At 42.3% G+C, this 16,365-nt stretch overlaps 1 protein-coding gene across 1 annotated transcript in view; it reads right to left on the reverse strand.

The window, feature by feature from the left end:
* Positions 1-16,365, reverse strand: part of LIPC (lipase C, hepatic type) — a 179,279-nt gene that overhangs the window by 148,286 nt on the left and 14,628 nt on the right. Inside the window, exons 2-3 of the mRNA XM_065941556.1 lie at positions 10,575-10,672; positions 8,357-8,489 (exon numbers count right to left, since the gene is read on the reverse strand). Coding sequence (XP_065797628.1) covers positions 8,357-8,441 — 85 coding nt within the window. The 5' untranslated portion in view covers positions 8,442-8,489; positions 10,575-10,672. The remainder of the gene's footprint in view (positions 1-8,356; positions 8,490-10,574; positions 10,673-16,365) is intronic.

A 16,365-nucleotide genomic window follows, 5' to 3' on the forward strand; every position in this document is an offset into this window, starting at 1 on the left:
CACTTCCTGTATAAAGCCTTCTCTGCTAACCTTTCCTGCCTTGCGATGTTTCGTATCTAATTGTACACTTAGCACACCATATTGAAATTATACCCCTTCCAATCTCTAACACACACACCCACAGACACACACACACATGGTTGTAGGGGACTTCAGATTTCATTAACTGGGAAGCTCCTTTTTCATTGTTGTATCCTCAGGAACACTGTTTTGTACAAACCATGGGGCCTGGTACACAGTAGGGGGTTAATAAAGGCTGTAATTTGTTGTTGTTGATCTTGTTATATTTCAGAAGACGTATGTTGTTTTCACTCTTTTGGTTTCTCTTGGGACAAGGAGGCTGGAACATTTGTCACTGGAAAGTTTTTCGCAGTCACAGAAAGGCCAGTCCTAGTCAGCTAGGATTATCACAAACTCTGCCCAGCTCATGGTAATGCCCAGCTCATAGGAAAAGAATTTGCTTGATCCTATTTTCAGGCCTGCCAAGGCATACTTTACTGTGTATGGTTAATTCATTATTGCAACTAGTATTTTTCTACCAATTACAACTAAATCTCAACTTGGGAATTTCTTTTTTCAATTAAAGAACCACTGTCTTTTTGGCATGATGATATTTTATTCTGGAGGACTAACTTGTCATGAATATTTAGAAGTTTTATATTATCTGGAATATGGCCACTCTTGGGCTTCCCTGGTGGCTCAGATGGTAAAGAATCTGCCTACAAAGTGGGAGACCCGGGTTCAATCCCTGGATTGGGAAGATTCCCTGGAGAAGGGAATGGGTACCCACTCCAATATTCTTGCCGGGAGAATTCCATGGAGAGAGGAGCCTGGTAGGTCACAGTCCATGAGTTCACAGAGTCAGACATAACTGAGCAACTAACACTCCCACGCTCCCTTGAGGAAGGTCAATATTCAGGATCATGAACACTGGTATCCCTCCATTTACCCGCTGCAGGATACCGAGAAATGAAAACCAGTTTTGCCCCAGGTTTGCATTGTTTCTGAGGGAAAAACTTTAAGCCAGGAAGTCAGGAGACCTGGGTCCAAGTCAAGTTAATGTTTTGCCATTAACTGTCTATTTTTGTTTTTCAGTGGTTCTCAATGTGTAGTCCCCAGAACTGAAGCAACACCTGGGTCCTTTAGAAATGCAAATTCCTGGGTCTACCCCAGGCTCACTGAGTCAGGAACTTGCTAACAAATTTAATAGAATTTGTTTATTTTATAAATAAATGAGATTTAATAAAACCATTATTTAATAGACTTCTAGTGCACTCTAAAGTTTGAGTCTGACTAGTCAAATTCCTTTGCTTTATCATTTTGACATAAAATTTTAAATTATTCAAATCATTCAAGCAAAATAGTATATACAAACCACAACATCACATAAAATTTGGAAGACAGAAATTTAGGTGTAAACTCAACTGAAGTATGAACATGTTTGTTCCTTTTCTTCTAGTAATTTTTTTCCCTCAAATACAGGTGTTTTCATGGAATTGTAATCAGAAGACACACAATTAGGTATGCTACTTTTGTCCCACTTAGCCTTGGAATGAAAATATTATTCAATGCTGCCACTTTTATATCATCGTAAGCAGGGGTCCTCAACCTCTGGGCTGAGTGGTACCTCCTGTCTGATCAGTGGCGACATTAGATTAGATTAGTGCACAATAAATGTAATATGTTTGAATCATCCTGAAACCATCTCCTCCCACCCCAGTCTGTGTGAAAAGCTGTCTTCCACCAAATTGGTCCCTGGTGACATAAAATGTTGGGGACTGCTGGTCATAAGAACTATTTTTAGTAGTTCCACAATACGTTATCTAAAAGTTGTGCCAAAGCGTGCCTCGCCAGGACCCTGAAGGTGAACTTGCACACATGGAGGAGAAAGTGCTGGGACAGACGAGGAGGCCTCCCCTTCTCTGTACGTCTTCCTGCCCCTCCCCCCAGATCCCACACAAACATTCAAACTATGAGTGTTTCTGGAAATAGTCATAAGCAGAGAGGAAAGTGATGTCAGTCAGTAACCCTGAGTTTTCCAGAGGTATCCAGAAACACAAGTTTTCCCTTACCTAAATCCTTTCCTGAAACCCTGAAGCTGCCAAGACGTCGCCACGCTACCTTTTGGCGACATCCAAGAATGACACCTTCTCTTGAGAAGTACGGCTGCCCCCTGACCGGAATCCAGGTTGTCTCCTGGCCCTGAGCTGGGTGCCTGAGTGTCAGCAGCTGGGTGCACCTGCTGTCTACCTTAACAGAGACCCCCCACTCTCGGCAGGACTAGCTGGGCTCTGACCCATCGTTCTAGTTTTAACCCTGGGGCTAGAGTCTGGCCAGGATCCTCAGCATGTTTGGCAGGGGTTCAGATGGTTTACCTGCTCCTGGCCAGCCCCCTGCCCTAGTGGGCTGGACCACAATCCCTGGCTGATAGGGCCCCACTCTAAAGCGAACACTCTTCTAAGAACCAGCATACAGCTATGAGAAATGCTGTGCCTCATGTCCTCCGCGGACCTCAGGGACGTCAGAGACACCCCAGGCTCAGGTCAAGGTGGTCACGTGCCCTTGGAGAATGTAACTGGAACTGCTCAGCCGTGTCTTGTGCACCAGGCCTAAAATCGGGCAAGCCTCTGGCCCAGCCCTGCCTCTCCTTCCCCTCCCCCTGCTGACTCACCGGCAGGGACACAGCATGCCTCAGAGCAGTGTGGCAGCTGGTGTGGAAAACAGGGCAGTGGGAAGGTGGTGGGGGGATTTAATTCTGGGGTGCCCAGAATTAAATATGGCTTCAAGTCCTGAGCCCCTTGTGAAAGATGAGCAGGGCGGGAGATGGCCTGCAGTCCTCTCACCCCAGACTTCTCCTCTCTGGGCACCATGCCCTCAGCGGGGCTCCAGCCTGGCTCAGCCACAGGGCAGGAAGTCTGGCAGTGTGGTGGGAGGGGCTCTAGCAGAGGGCAGGCAGGATTTCACAAGAGTTCTATGGACTGACTTTCTGCTGATTCTACTTTTCAGACACTCGCCTGGGTGAGTTCCATCTCTGGATCCCACCTCGGATGTTACTCATGAATGACCTTTCCTGCAGTTATGGAGGCCTGTTAGGAATTTGCAGGCCACACTGGGGATGTAATTCTGGGCCTCCCAAGCCTGTGCGGATGGGTGGAGGTGGTCTCTCTAGGGACAGCAAATCCAGGACAGATCTAATTGCCGCTAATCAGGTTGATTTTTAATTTTTTTCTGTTACATGTAAATACGTAAAACACACACACACACACACACACACACACACATACAGATTCTGTGGCCTTAAAACTCTTTATTGATCTTTACATATACTTTCAATCCCTAGTGATATAAAAGTATAAACATTTTTTTATCGTAGTTGTGATTCAATATATAATTTATTTAGTCCTGTTTTCTCCCCCACTTTATTGCGTATAAAATTTTCTCATACTTGTTTTTAAAAGCTACAAAACCAGTTGTTATGCAACCTTTTGGAGGTCACAGATCTCTTTGATAATTTGCCACTATAAGTGCCTAAGTGTTAGCAGTAAGGTTTTTATTTCAGATTCCCATCATTATTGCTCCACAAATTGCCTGGCACTTCTAGTAGTAGGTATTCAACACAATGCTTGTTTAAAGGAGGACTTAGTAATAGCTGGCCGCTTCCTCCTTGATGGTTTATTGTTGGGCATTCAAATTGTTTCTAGTTTTTGACAGTTGTGATGCAGTGCTGCTGTCAACTCCTTCCTCTAGTTTTTTTCTCCTTCCCAGAAGGTCTGTTTTTGGAAGATGTTTGGGCTTGGAAAACATGTGTACTTCATTGTCTCTGTGCCTTTGCTTATGCACAAGGAAAGCCTCCTTCTTGTTTGTCCGGATTCTATCCTGCAAGTCTCTGCTCAAATGCTGATTCCTCCCAGGAGCCTTTCCTCTACCTATACTTGGAAGCGAACGCTTCTTCATCTCTACCTGTGACTTTTTTTAGTTAATTCAGGCTGTTGTAACAAATTACCATAGAGTGGGTGGCTTGTAGCCAATAGAAAATTATTTCTCACAATTCTGGAGGCTGGAAGTCTGAGATCAAGGTTCCAACATGTTGGGGTTCTGGTAAAAACCCTTTTCCAGTTTTCCTCATATGGTAGAGAGAGAGCCAGTGGGTTCTCTGAGGTCTCTTTTAGAAGGAGCCCATTTACAAGGACTCCACTCTCACGACTGAATCACCTCCCAAAGTCCTTACCTCTTAGGATGCCATCCTGTTGGGGGTTAGGATCTCAACATACGAATTTTGTGGGGGACACAAAGACTCACCCCTTTGTACTCCTCTCCAGTGGTACTCATCACATTTTATGATCCAGTTGAAAAATGCTTATATATACATCTTATCTCCTTTATTAGACTGTGTTATACCTTATATATTTGAAACCCAGAATGGATCATTTTAATACCATTTGTTCTATAAGAGCTATTTTCAGTTATATGCATGCAAAAATCAGTAATAATTACTATTTTCTTGATTTGTTATTTAGTTTTAGAACAACAATTTTAAAAAGAATACATTTCCACTTTAAAGATACACAAGTGCATTAAAGATATTTCCTGGAAGAACCCAAATTTTTACTTACCAAACAAAATATTACACCTCACAGTTCACTGTAAAACCTGTTTTACTGCTTTATGTTTTAAACCCAAAAGTCTAAGTGGTCACACAGGATAACATAATTGAAGTCAGATTCTATTTCTTTGTTTTTTTAATCAGTGATATAATTTTTAATTTTAAATCTACTATTTCTATTTAAAGGCAAAAACAAGCAATAAATACTATGGAATTTGGGACATGAGATGACAAAGTAAGTTGGGAGGATACTGAACAATTAGACAGTTGCAATGAGCATACATCATGGTCAATGAACATCAGGGACCAACTATGTAACTGGGAGGTCTCTAAATTGACACTAACAGAGAATATATATTCAAGGAGAAGTAATATAAAACTGTGATCATTTGAAGTTTTTGTATACATTAATAAAACTCAATAGTAACCATAGCAGTTGTTTACAACGCTGACCAAAAGAACTATTTTGGAGGGGATGTTAGTTTTTATCACTGGCACTATTTAGAATCGTGATGATGAGAAGAAGTTTTTATTACTGTCACGTTCTCTATGGATGATGGCCCCCTTATTGCCCTCTGGCAGTGCAGGCAGCTCCTGTCTTCCTGCCCCTGGTCCGCCTGATTCGTCAGTAAGCTTGTGGGGAGCAGGGGCGGCTGTGCAGTCCACGTTGTACAGTGTCTGCTGCACAAAGAAAGCAGTTCTGAGTGAGGGCCTTGGAGGGACCGCTAAGGTTGAACTCCCTTTCCCTAAACCTGAGGCCAGTTTTCTTTATGTAGTCCAGACAAGGAACATTTCACAACAGATTCAATACAGAAACAGATGAAAACAAGCCCAGCCCTTTCTATTAAGCCAGACGTGAAAAAAGTAGCAAAATTTCTTTGTGACCCAGTGTCACTTTTCTGACTCATTTTTCATTGTTCTTTGGCAAATACCAGTTATTCCTCACAATATTATTTCATATGCTAGCATGTGATGAGTTTGTTATTATTCAAAACATTAAAGAATGTTCTCCATTTTAGTCTCTAATACAGTAAATACTGATAGCTGTGTTCCACATAAAAAAGATCTCTTTGGAATTGTGACTAATTTTTGAGAGTGTAATGGGACCTTTTGGGAAGTTGAGAATTGCTGTACTGAAGCACTGCCTTCGATATGACAGATGCCTGTGTACACTTGTTAAATGAGTGAGGGACTGATGGATGGGCTTCAGTTGCTTCTGGGATGTGGAGGCTGCTGCGGGAATTGCAGGGAGGGGCCAGGCTCCTGAGGCAGTGCTGGTGGATGTCACTGGGCAGTGGGGGCTGCCAGGGTCTAGGAGAACTGGCTACCATTTAAGCAGTGTTGGCCTCAGGAGTGGGGTCTGGGGATGAGGGTAATGGAGGCTCTGTGTCCTAGGGTCTTTGGGATGCTCACCATATCTTCTTTCCCTTGGTGTTGGTGGACAGGAATTACCCAATATTCCTTTCCTGTGAGAGGAACCGAGCAGAATGGATTTCTAGGGATCTATGGTGGTTCAACCATGAGGTGAGAGCACAGTGGCCAGAAGCCTATAGCGTTGAGCAGACAGGTCCAGTCTAGGGACCTCTTGCTCCTCTTGTGGAATCTCCGGCAAGTCGTTTTTCTGCTGTCTGACTCTACCACAAGGTGAGGGTGTGGTAAAATGTTTGTCCAATGTCTGACATATACTGGGTACACAATACATTAGTGGGTCCATTAGCAATGTCATCAATAATAATAAAAAGAAGTAAGTTGGGAGGTCTCGGGTTAAGAAGGAAGGATCCCATGGGAGTTCTTCCTGGTATATCGACACTTGGTCCTGAATAATTCATTGCCATGGGGTCTGTCCTGTCCATTGTGGCATGTTTAGCAACATCCCTGGCTTCTAAGCTCTACTTGACAATAGCACTGTCTCCCTTGTTCTGACAGCCAAAAACATCCCCTGGGGGCCAATTTGGGAAACTATCTAGGGCTCCGTTGTGGTGTGCCTGCTTGCTTGCATTGCCCCAGGAAGAGGAAGACGTCACACCAGCCTAGTGCACGCAGATCTGACTCATTGCCTGCAGAAAAAATTCTGCCAAGATGTTCTGCTCTCAAGGAAACAAAAGGCTTCCTGTCTCTGATCCTTTTCTCTGAAGAACCTTCCTGCTAATGGAAACTGCCCTCAGCGTTTGGACAAGCCGGGACCCTGGGGAAGCAGTAGCTGACCAGCACAGGCTTTGCTGAGGGAAATGTGGCTAATACCAAGCCACCCCGGGGGAGGCTGTCCTGCCTTTCACCCTTCACCTTGACTCTAATGACATCCAACCCCCAAGTCTCTACTGAAACATCTGGTCCAATCAGAAGCAGAACAAATAAACCAAGGGTGGTATATTCATACAGCAGGATGCTACAGTGACCTGAGTGAATGTGTTATACTACATGCAACTGCATGAATGACTTACCAACATAATGTGAGTGGAAGAAGCCCGGAACAAAAAGAGCGCATATTATATACGACCATTACTGAAAAGCTCCAAAAAATCAAAATAATCTATGTTAAGGCTCCAGGGATGTGTGTGCAAGGGAGGCTCCTGGGATGCTGGCTTAGGTTGTGAGAATTCATTGAGCACTTTATGATATAGGCATTTTTTGAGATATATGTTATGCTTCAGAAAGAAATTAAAAACATTCTGGGCCAAAGGGCAGGAAAAGCCCTTCACCAATATCCTTGTGAACACAGGGAAGAAAAATCATGAACAATTCTGCCTGCTTGGCTCTAAGTTATTATTAATATTTTTGGACTCAGTTTTGTAAGTGAGATGATGTATGCAAAATAACTAACCTGGTAGTTGACATAAAAAATGCTCAATGAATGGTAATAATTAATACTTCTAATAAGTTATTAACTGACCTAATATACAAAATAATAATTAAATACAAAGAATAGCCTTTTTTTTCCTAAAGGAGAAAAAAAAATGTTCTGGAGTTTTCAGGTATGTCTTTGGGTAGTAAGCTCTAATTTGTTTTGGAGCTCCCGCAAAGCATAGTCTTAGAGGAAAGAAAAACCAGTAACCAACACAATAACAAAGTCTCAAAGCTTGGTCTCATTTGGCCAACGTGTTCAGTTCACTTCAGATCCATCATTTATTGATCCAATGCACTCTTTAGCCAGGAACCTGTGATCCACCTGCCTAATCAAGCATTTGGATCACTTTGACCATCAACCTATGAGTTTCCAGAACAAACAGGTATGACTGCTTAATCTCAGAGTAAAACTTTGACAGAAAAAGTGAGGTTTAGAAAATGTGCAATGATAGCTCCTTGTTCAACCTGACTGGAAAGAAGATTCTACAAATTCCTCTCTTCTGAGAGAGCCAGCAATTAGACAACCTCTGCAAGATGGAGGGTTTCATTACAAGCTGTTCTCTTCAACTGCAAATTAGACGCCAAATTAACTCTCAGGAAGATCTGAGACTCTTTCAGATTATTTGCCACCAAAGAAGTCTTAGCCTGACTATTTCTGAATCAGATATGAGAGAGACTTCATTGCTTTGAGAAGACATCTACTCCTAGAGCAATTTCCTAAAATTTCAGAATTTAGGAAGTGCCTACAAACAGCTACACGTCCCTATGACCTGTGATGCCGATCATAGAATCACCTAATACGCTGTGAAGCAAACTCTGTCTGACATAGTCATAACGCTTGGATTCACTGTGATGTACATTGAAAGAAGAAAGTCCATGCCCATCTCCGGAGAAAAGGCAGGCTCTTACCTGTTCCCAGGCTTTGTCCATGGGCACTTGATTGGATCAAGATGCACAAAAACAAGAAGATAGAGACACACAGGGGATTTTCCATTTTTCCTGTTTCACCTGGGGTCCGAGGTCCTCTTGCTAATTTCTGAAGCTAAAGAGACCAGATTGCCTATTGATACTTTGTTAGGGAAGACTGTCCATTAATAATTAACCTTTTAAACATGTTTTCTAGTGTTCAGACTCTTTCCTTCCTACACCTGACTCCCAAATCTAAATCTACCTCATACAAAAAAAGAGAAGAAAGTTGATTTACAGAAGTATTTTTTATCCTGATACATTTTGAAAATAAAATATCTTGTCATGTATTCTTGCCTTCTAGGGCCGAGGTCACAGTTCTAAATGCATCAGTTTGAAGTTAATATGTTTGGAAATTCTGTCAAAGGTCAGGGGTAGGTGGCTTCCACAGAATTGACAAAGTCTCTCTCTGCCAGCACTGCAAAGGGGATATAAGCAGTGGTATTTCAAATGCAGACTAAACTCAAAGAGAAAGGAAAGGGCTCTGCTATGAGGAGAGCCCCCATGGGGTCTGTTTTCTGTTGAGTTTAGCAAAACTACTGGTTCTGTGGTCAAAGAGTGATGGGCAAAATTTCTATAACTGAAAGGGGCAGAAAACCTCTAATGTCAGTGTAAAAAGGAGTTGGTAAAGGAGCCAAGATGAAGACCTGGATGCTTTTGCTGGGGGCCCCTTTGAAAAATGAGTAAGCACACTCTTTCCTCCTTTGTATTAATGGATGCTCTAACTGTGTAGAGGACTGAGAAGTAAGGCCACTTGGCGAGACCAGACAGGGGAAATGCTACCATGCGTTTCTCGTGCTAATATTCCTTGGTAAACTTTATTCATTTTTTTCAACTTTTAAAAAAATACCTATTACATACCAGGCACTATTCTAGTACTTGGGATAAACAAGTGAACAAAACAGACCAAGATTCCAGTCCTTGTGGTATTTATGTACCATTGGAGATGGGAAGAATCAAATAAGAGACAATAGATATAATACATAAGAGATTTATGTAGATTGGTAGAATGCGATCTGAGTGACAGGAAAAGGAAAAGTATAGCTGAGTTAAGGGGGTTGGGGAAGGTAGAGATTTTAACCATTTTAAATAGAATGGTTAGGTGAGCCTTGTTGGGAAGTTGAATTCTGAGCAAGGGTTTGAGGGAGTTGCCCCTGTGGACATGTTGAGGAGGACAGCATCAGGTAGTTAGAATAGCCAGTGCAGCCAGTGCAAAGGCCCTGAAGTAGGAGCATGCCTGGAATGTTCCAGGAGCAGCATGGAGGCGGGTGACTAGGGAAACATCATTAAAAGGACTTTGGCTTTTATACTGTGAGACGTGGGGACCCACTCTGAGCAGAAGAGTGATATAATTTGTATAATATTTGTAAAAGATCATTCTAGTTTACAAGACTAGGAACAGATTACTAGCAAACCAGGATGCAAGTGGTGAGATCTGCTAGGATGCTATTACAGTGATCCAGCGAGAGGTGATGGTACCTTAGTTCAGCATGGTCATAGTGGAACTGGGGAGTGATGGATGGGTGGTGGATGTATTTTGAAGGTAAATGCAAGAGGATTTCCTGACTACTTGGGTGAAGAGAAAGAAGAGTTGAAGATGACTTCAAGGATTTTGGTTTGAGCAAGTGTGACAGTGGTGTTGATATTAGCTGAGACAGGAAAGGCTGTGAGTGGAGCAGAGTTGGTGGTAGATCAAAAATTCAGTTTTGACTAGGTGGAGTACAAGATGTTTCTTAGACATTCAAGTTAAAATATTAGGCAGGCATTTAGCTAACTTGATGATCACTACCTAGATGAAATGAACTGGGCAGGACCTTCATTTGGTCCTATTAGTTCGGACAGACTGACTCCAGGGCAAAGCTTAAGACTGTGCTGTCTGGCGGCTGAACTTCCTTCTGGAGGTCTATGGTATGGAGACCATCTAGTTGGATGCATGATTCCTGAGCAGAGACTTCTGTGCTGGCTTTTTGGCTGGCTTCATCCTTCCTGCACTGTTAAGCAAGATCTGAAGGTTCCACTTTACTGATATCTCAGAAAGCTGGAACCTAAAACAGCTGACTATCTACTTGGCTCTTCTCCCCAGGGCCTACTTTATCTCTTGTCTTCTGGGTACTGCCAGGAACCAACTCCCCTCCCGACCTCACTCTGCAGATTAACTTACCAAGACACTGGTGAATCCATCTGCCTTCAAGATCCTGGGTCTTCTACCAACTAGCTGTGCACAATGTTACTTAACTTTCATGAGTTCCATCTCTTCATCTGTAAAACAAGAGAACATGAGCCTGAGATAATATTTTGAAATATCAATAATATATTTCTCCCAAACTCTCCCTCATACCCTCCCTCTCATCTAAGAAGAGTAAAGTAGACAGAAGTCTATAAATCTTTTGTCTTCCTAAAGCTTCAGTTCAGTTCAGTTGCTCAGTCGTGTCCATAAACTGCAGCACACCAGGCCTCCCTGTCCATCACCAACTCCTGGAGTTTACCCAAACTCATGTCCATTGAGTTGGTGATGCCATCAAACCATCTCATCCTCTGTCATCCCCTTCTCCTCCCACCCTCAATGTTTCCCAGCATCAGGGTCTTTCCCAATGAGTCAGCTCTTCTCATCAGGTGGCCAAAGTATTGGAATTTCAGCTTCAACATCAGTCCTTCCAATGAACACCCAGGACTGATCTCCTTTAGGATGGACTAGTTGGATCTCCTTGCAGTCCAAGGGACTCTCAAGAGTCTTCTCCAACACCACAGTTCAAAAGCATCAATTCTTTGGTGCTCAGCTTTCTTTATAGTCCAACTCTCACATACAAACATGACTACTAGAAAAACCATAGTTTTGACTAGACAGACCTTTGTTGACAAAGTAATGTCTCTGCTTTTTAATAGTCTGTTTAGATTGGTCATAACCTTTCTTCCAAGGAGTAAGTGTCTTTTAATTTCATGGCTGCAATCACCATCTGCAGTGATTTTGGAGCCCCCCAAAATAAAGTCAGCCGCTGTTTCCACTGTTTCCCCATCTATTTCCCATGAAGTGATGGGACCGGATGCCATGATCTTAGTTTTTTGAATGTTGAGCTTTAAGTCAACTTTTTCAGTCTCCTCTTTCACTTTCATCAGGATGCTGTTTAGTTCTTCACTTTCTGCCATAAGGGTGGTGTCATCTGCATATCTGAGGTTATTGATATTTCTCCCGGCAATCTGAATCCCAGCTTGTGCTTCCTCCAGTCCAGCGTTTCTCATGATGTACTCTGCATATAAGTTAAATAAGCAGGATGACAATATACAGCCTTGACATATTCCTTTTCCTATTTGGAACCAGTGTGTTGTCCCATGTCCAGTCCTAAAGCTTAAGACCTAGCATAAGTGAATTCTAAGCAACAAAGGCAAGCAAAAGGCTAAGAATGTTTTAAAGGGATGTGAAGGGAGAAAGAATATTCCTACCTTCCTATCACTAGAGAGTATCTTGGACTTTGTAAGTAGGTTGGGGAAAGGGAGATTTGTCTAGGGGGCAGAGGGGACAGTACGTTGCTTCCAGAAGGTGGTAAGAACTCAAAGAGGCTGTGAGTTTGTCAGTGGCAGGGAAAAATATAGCCCTGTTCTTGGTATAGATTGGGAGTAGCAGTGAGCTACCAGTAACAACAGGTCATGAAGATGGGGAGGACGGGGGGTCATCTATGTGGACTGATGGGATAGGACCAGGTGCTCACCCCAACTCCAGGCCTTGATATTGTGTCTGACCTAGAACTGGTGGTAGGTGGGATTGGGGCGAGAAAGAATCCAGGGTGGCCTGAAAAATAGAAGCTTGAAATTATAATTCAGGTGGGTTACAGAAAGCAAAGCTATTTCTTCTACATCAGAATCTGTGGACTGAGATTCACACCTTGCAAGCACAGGTATGTCATGAGTATTAGAGGTTTATATGTGAAGTGCCCAGCCAAGTGTTGAGTTTATAGTAGCATATGTGTGCTCAGTCACTCAGCTGTGTCTGACTATTGTGTCCCCAGGGACTGTAACCTGCCAGGCTCCTCTCTCCATGGGATTTCCCAGGCAAGAATACTGGAGTGGGTTGCCATTTCCTTTTCCAGGGAACCTTCTTGACCCAAGGATTGAACCTCCATCTCCTGCATTGGCGGGCAGAGTTTTACTACTGAGCCACCTGGGAAGACTCAGTTCATAGTAGAGGTTCAATAAATTACAGTGGCTTGTTTTGGAAGCAATCAAGGCATTGGAATCAGACAGATCTAGGTTAAGGTCCCTGGCCTATTGCTTACTAACTGGGTGACCTAGGGCAAGACATTAGCATTCTGAGATTTTGATTTTTCCATCTGTGTAGTGGGACTAAGCATATTTACTTGATCAGATTAAAGGAGAGGTAAACCCTAGGCAGTCTTGCCAAGCAGGAAATAATACATAGCAGCTATTGTTATTTTTATTGTTTTAATTTATGTAGGGAGTCATGAAGGTGTCCAAGAGGTAGGTACCAGTAAGATCACAGGATTAAAATTTTAGCAGAAAATTAAAAGGGGAGGAAAACAGAAAGGTCTGGATCAGTGGTTCCAAAATATGATTGATGGTTAGAATCAGAGTCAGCCTGAGAGCTCAGGAAAAGGAAAAACTTCAGGCCCCTCTCATGAAAAAGTAAACAAGAACTTCCAGGACTGGGGCCTGGACCATCTTAAACAAGTGCTTCAGATTGTTCTTGCTCACCCAAAGTTTGAGAACCATTGCCTCAGAGTGTGCTTGAGAGATCTGTTGGGGAGGAAGAAGAAAATACTAGATCTTTCTAATTTTTCTCATATCACTTGCTATAGGCTGAATGCTTGTGTCCCCTACAAATTAGTACATGAAACCTAGCCCCAGGGTGATGGTAGATGTATAGGGCCTTTGGTAGGTGACTAGGTCTTGATGGCAGAGCCCTCATGAATGGGATCAGTGCTCACATGAAAGGAATGCCAGGCAGATCCCATAAGCCTTCCTCCACATGAGGTTACAGTGTGAGAATATGGCCATCTATGAGGCCCTCATCAGACATCACATCTGCTAGTGCCTTGATCTTGGACTTCCCAACCTCCAAAGCTGTGAGAAATACATTTCTGTTTTTTATAAGCCACCCAGTCTCTGGTATTCTATTATAGCAGTCAAACAGACCAACATATCACCTTTAAACATTTTGTTTGTGTAAATATAATGCTTATTATATATTTACACTATATCATTTGTATATAGCACTATGTAATATATTGTTATTGTTTAGTTGCTAAGTTGTGTCTGACTTTTTGTGACCCCATGGACTGTAGCCCCCCAGACTTCTCTGTTCATGGGATTTCCCAGACAAGAATACTGGAGTGCTTTGCCATCTCCTTCTCCAGGGGTATCTTCTTGACCCAGGGATCGAACCTGGGTTTCCTGCATTGGCAGGTAGATTCTTTATCACTGAGCCACAGGAAAGCTCATGTAATTTATTAGTGCTATATAATTTATAAGCAGATAAATATTCATATACTTTGGGGAGCACCCCAGAAAGCCCAGCAGTCCATGGGGGACCCTTCACTTCCCATGAACTGAAAAGGGGAGCAGGCTAGATCCCATGGAGCCTGAAGCCTCCAGAGAATTATCAGCATTGTGCATAGTGGTAGAGCCCAGTGCTTACTTTGTTTTGCAAGCCTCAGTCTAAAATAATAATGATCTTATAGTTAGATCCCTAAAAATTGCTCAGTATTTGCTTTCTTTTAATTTGAAGAGTTTCTTGAAGAAATGGAGATTTCAAGAGGATGGGTATTAATGACCTGAATGTAACCTTCCTTTCAGTGTAACGGTGATATGAAAGTTATTCAGAAGGAAAAATATTTTACATAGATAAAGAGAGCAAGAGGAGGGAGAAACCACGGTATCAGGTAAAAATTTCTGATGAGAGAAGCAGGGTTTTCTATTCTGAATCAGATTTTCTTGCTTTTATCATCAGACACTGGGATACCTGAGAATGGTAGTCTTTTGGTAGAATTATAGGGAAACATATTTAAAACAGTAAGTTTTGGATTGGTGCTATTATTTTTGTCACTTCATAGTTGAGATTTAAGAGATTAGGAACTAGGATGAAACCATACTTTATCAGTGAAAGGCTGACAGCAGGGAAATCAAGGCCACCTGAATCCAGGATCACTTTTCTCAACCACAAGCCCTTAATCCCTGCCTTTTCTCAGCCCCACACTGAACTTTCTTCAGCATTATCCACTTCCAAGATTAAATTTATGGAATCTGTAGGATCACATCACTGGAAAATGACCATCTCTCTTATACCTGCTTAGAGCCAGACTACCACCAGGAAAATGCTGAAGCTTTTATTGATACAGCTTGATCTGTATGGACGTTTTTGTACCATTAGAGAATGAAACTGAGCAGGACCCCGTGGGGCTTCTGGGCATGGAAGACTTTCTGTGTCCCCCATTCCTTATTTGTAGGGAACAGACTTCAGCCTCCATGACCTTCCCTGAGTTCCAAAAGGCAGATTTGGACAGTAATAAAAGAAGGGAGGGGATACAAAGACAAAAGAGGGAGCAGCCAAAAAGAATACATATGAATCAGTTCTAATGAGATGGATAAAACTGGAGCCCATTATACAGAATGAAGTAAGCCAGAAAGATAAACACCAATACAGTATACTAATGCATGTATATGGAATTTAGAAAGATGGTAACGATAACCCTATATGCAAGACAGAAAAAGAGACACAGATGTATAGAACAGACTTTTGGACTCTATGGGAGAAGGCGAGGGTGGGATGATCTGAGAGAACAGCATCGAAACATGTATATTATCAAGTGTGAAACAGATCGCCAGTCCAGGTTGGATGCACTGGGATGACCCAGAGGGATGGGATGGGGAGGGAGGTGGGAGGGGGGTTCAGGATGGGGAACACGTGTAGATCCATGGCTGATTCATGTCAATGTATGGCAAAAAACACAACAATATTGTAAAGTAATTAGCCTCCAACTAATAAAAATAAATGAAAAAAAAAAAAAAAAAAAAAAGAGGGAGCAGCCAAGAAACAATAGTGCAGTCTTGGAGTAGGGTCCTGGTTGCACCTGAGTGGATACATATAACAGTATCTTTAAGCTCTTTATAGAACTAAAAACTCCAATGGAAGATTTAGCATTCTTCTTCAGAGAAGATCATCAAAGAAGTCAGATTAAAGGAACCAGAGAAGCTCATCAAGAGATTATCTGAGAGCAGTTTAAAGGAGTGCAGTTTAAAGGCGTGCACATTCTAATTTTATCAACAGCATCATCCTTGAACTATTGCTATAAAACTTCTCACCAAAACCTCTGTTGGGGACACATAGGTTTTGAGTGCAGGAGCCCTCTGTGTCCACATTTGTCAGGCAAAGCAATAAAGCTATTCTCTTCTACTTCACCCAAAACTCTGTCTCTGAGATTCAATTCAGCGACACAGAGGCCAAGTTTTTGGCATCAGAAATATGACCTAAGCAATTTTAGGGGCATTTCTTTGAGTTGGCTTGGAACATGTCCTTATTTGAAAAGGGGTTGAACTGGAATCTCACCTTTTCCTTATCTGTTTCTTTTTAAGACATGTAAACAAATGAAAGATGAACACAATATTGCAGATGCTGCTTTAGATTATTTGAAAGAATGAAGTGTTTGAAGCATTTCAAGCAGGTGTTTATGCATTCAAGATCATCATGTTTGCATTAACATTTGAAGATTAACCTCTGCATGAGGTCCGCCTCTGGCTAGTTGTGTGACCTTATGCAAATAATGCAACCTCTCTTCACTTCAGTTTTCTCATCTGTAAAATGGAAGTGTGAGGGTCTAATATTATCACATGGAATGTGCTTGGCACAATCAGCGCTCATTTGTAGCAAATGAGGCAGAAATTACTTCCTCCATTTTACAAGTGAGGAAGCTGAGAGTCCTTGTCTGAGGTCACACGACTAATCT

This window comes from Muntiacus reevesi, chromosome 7, assembly GCF_963930625.1.
Source record: "Muntiacus reevesi chromosome 7, mMunRee1.1, whole genome shotgun sequence".
NCBI classification, from domain to species: Eukaryota; Metazoa; Chordata; class Mammalia; order Artiodactyla; family Cervidae; genus Muntiacus; species Muntiacus reevesi.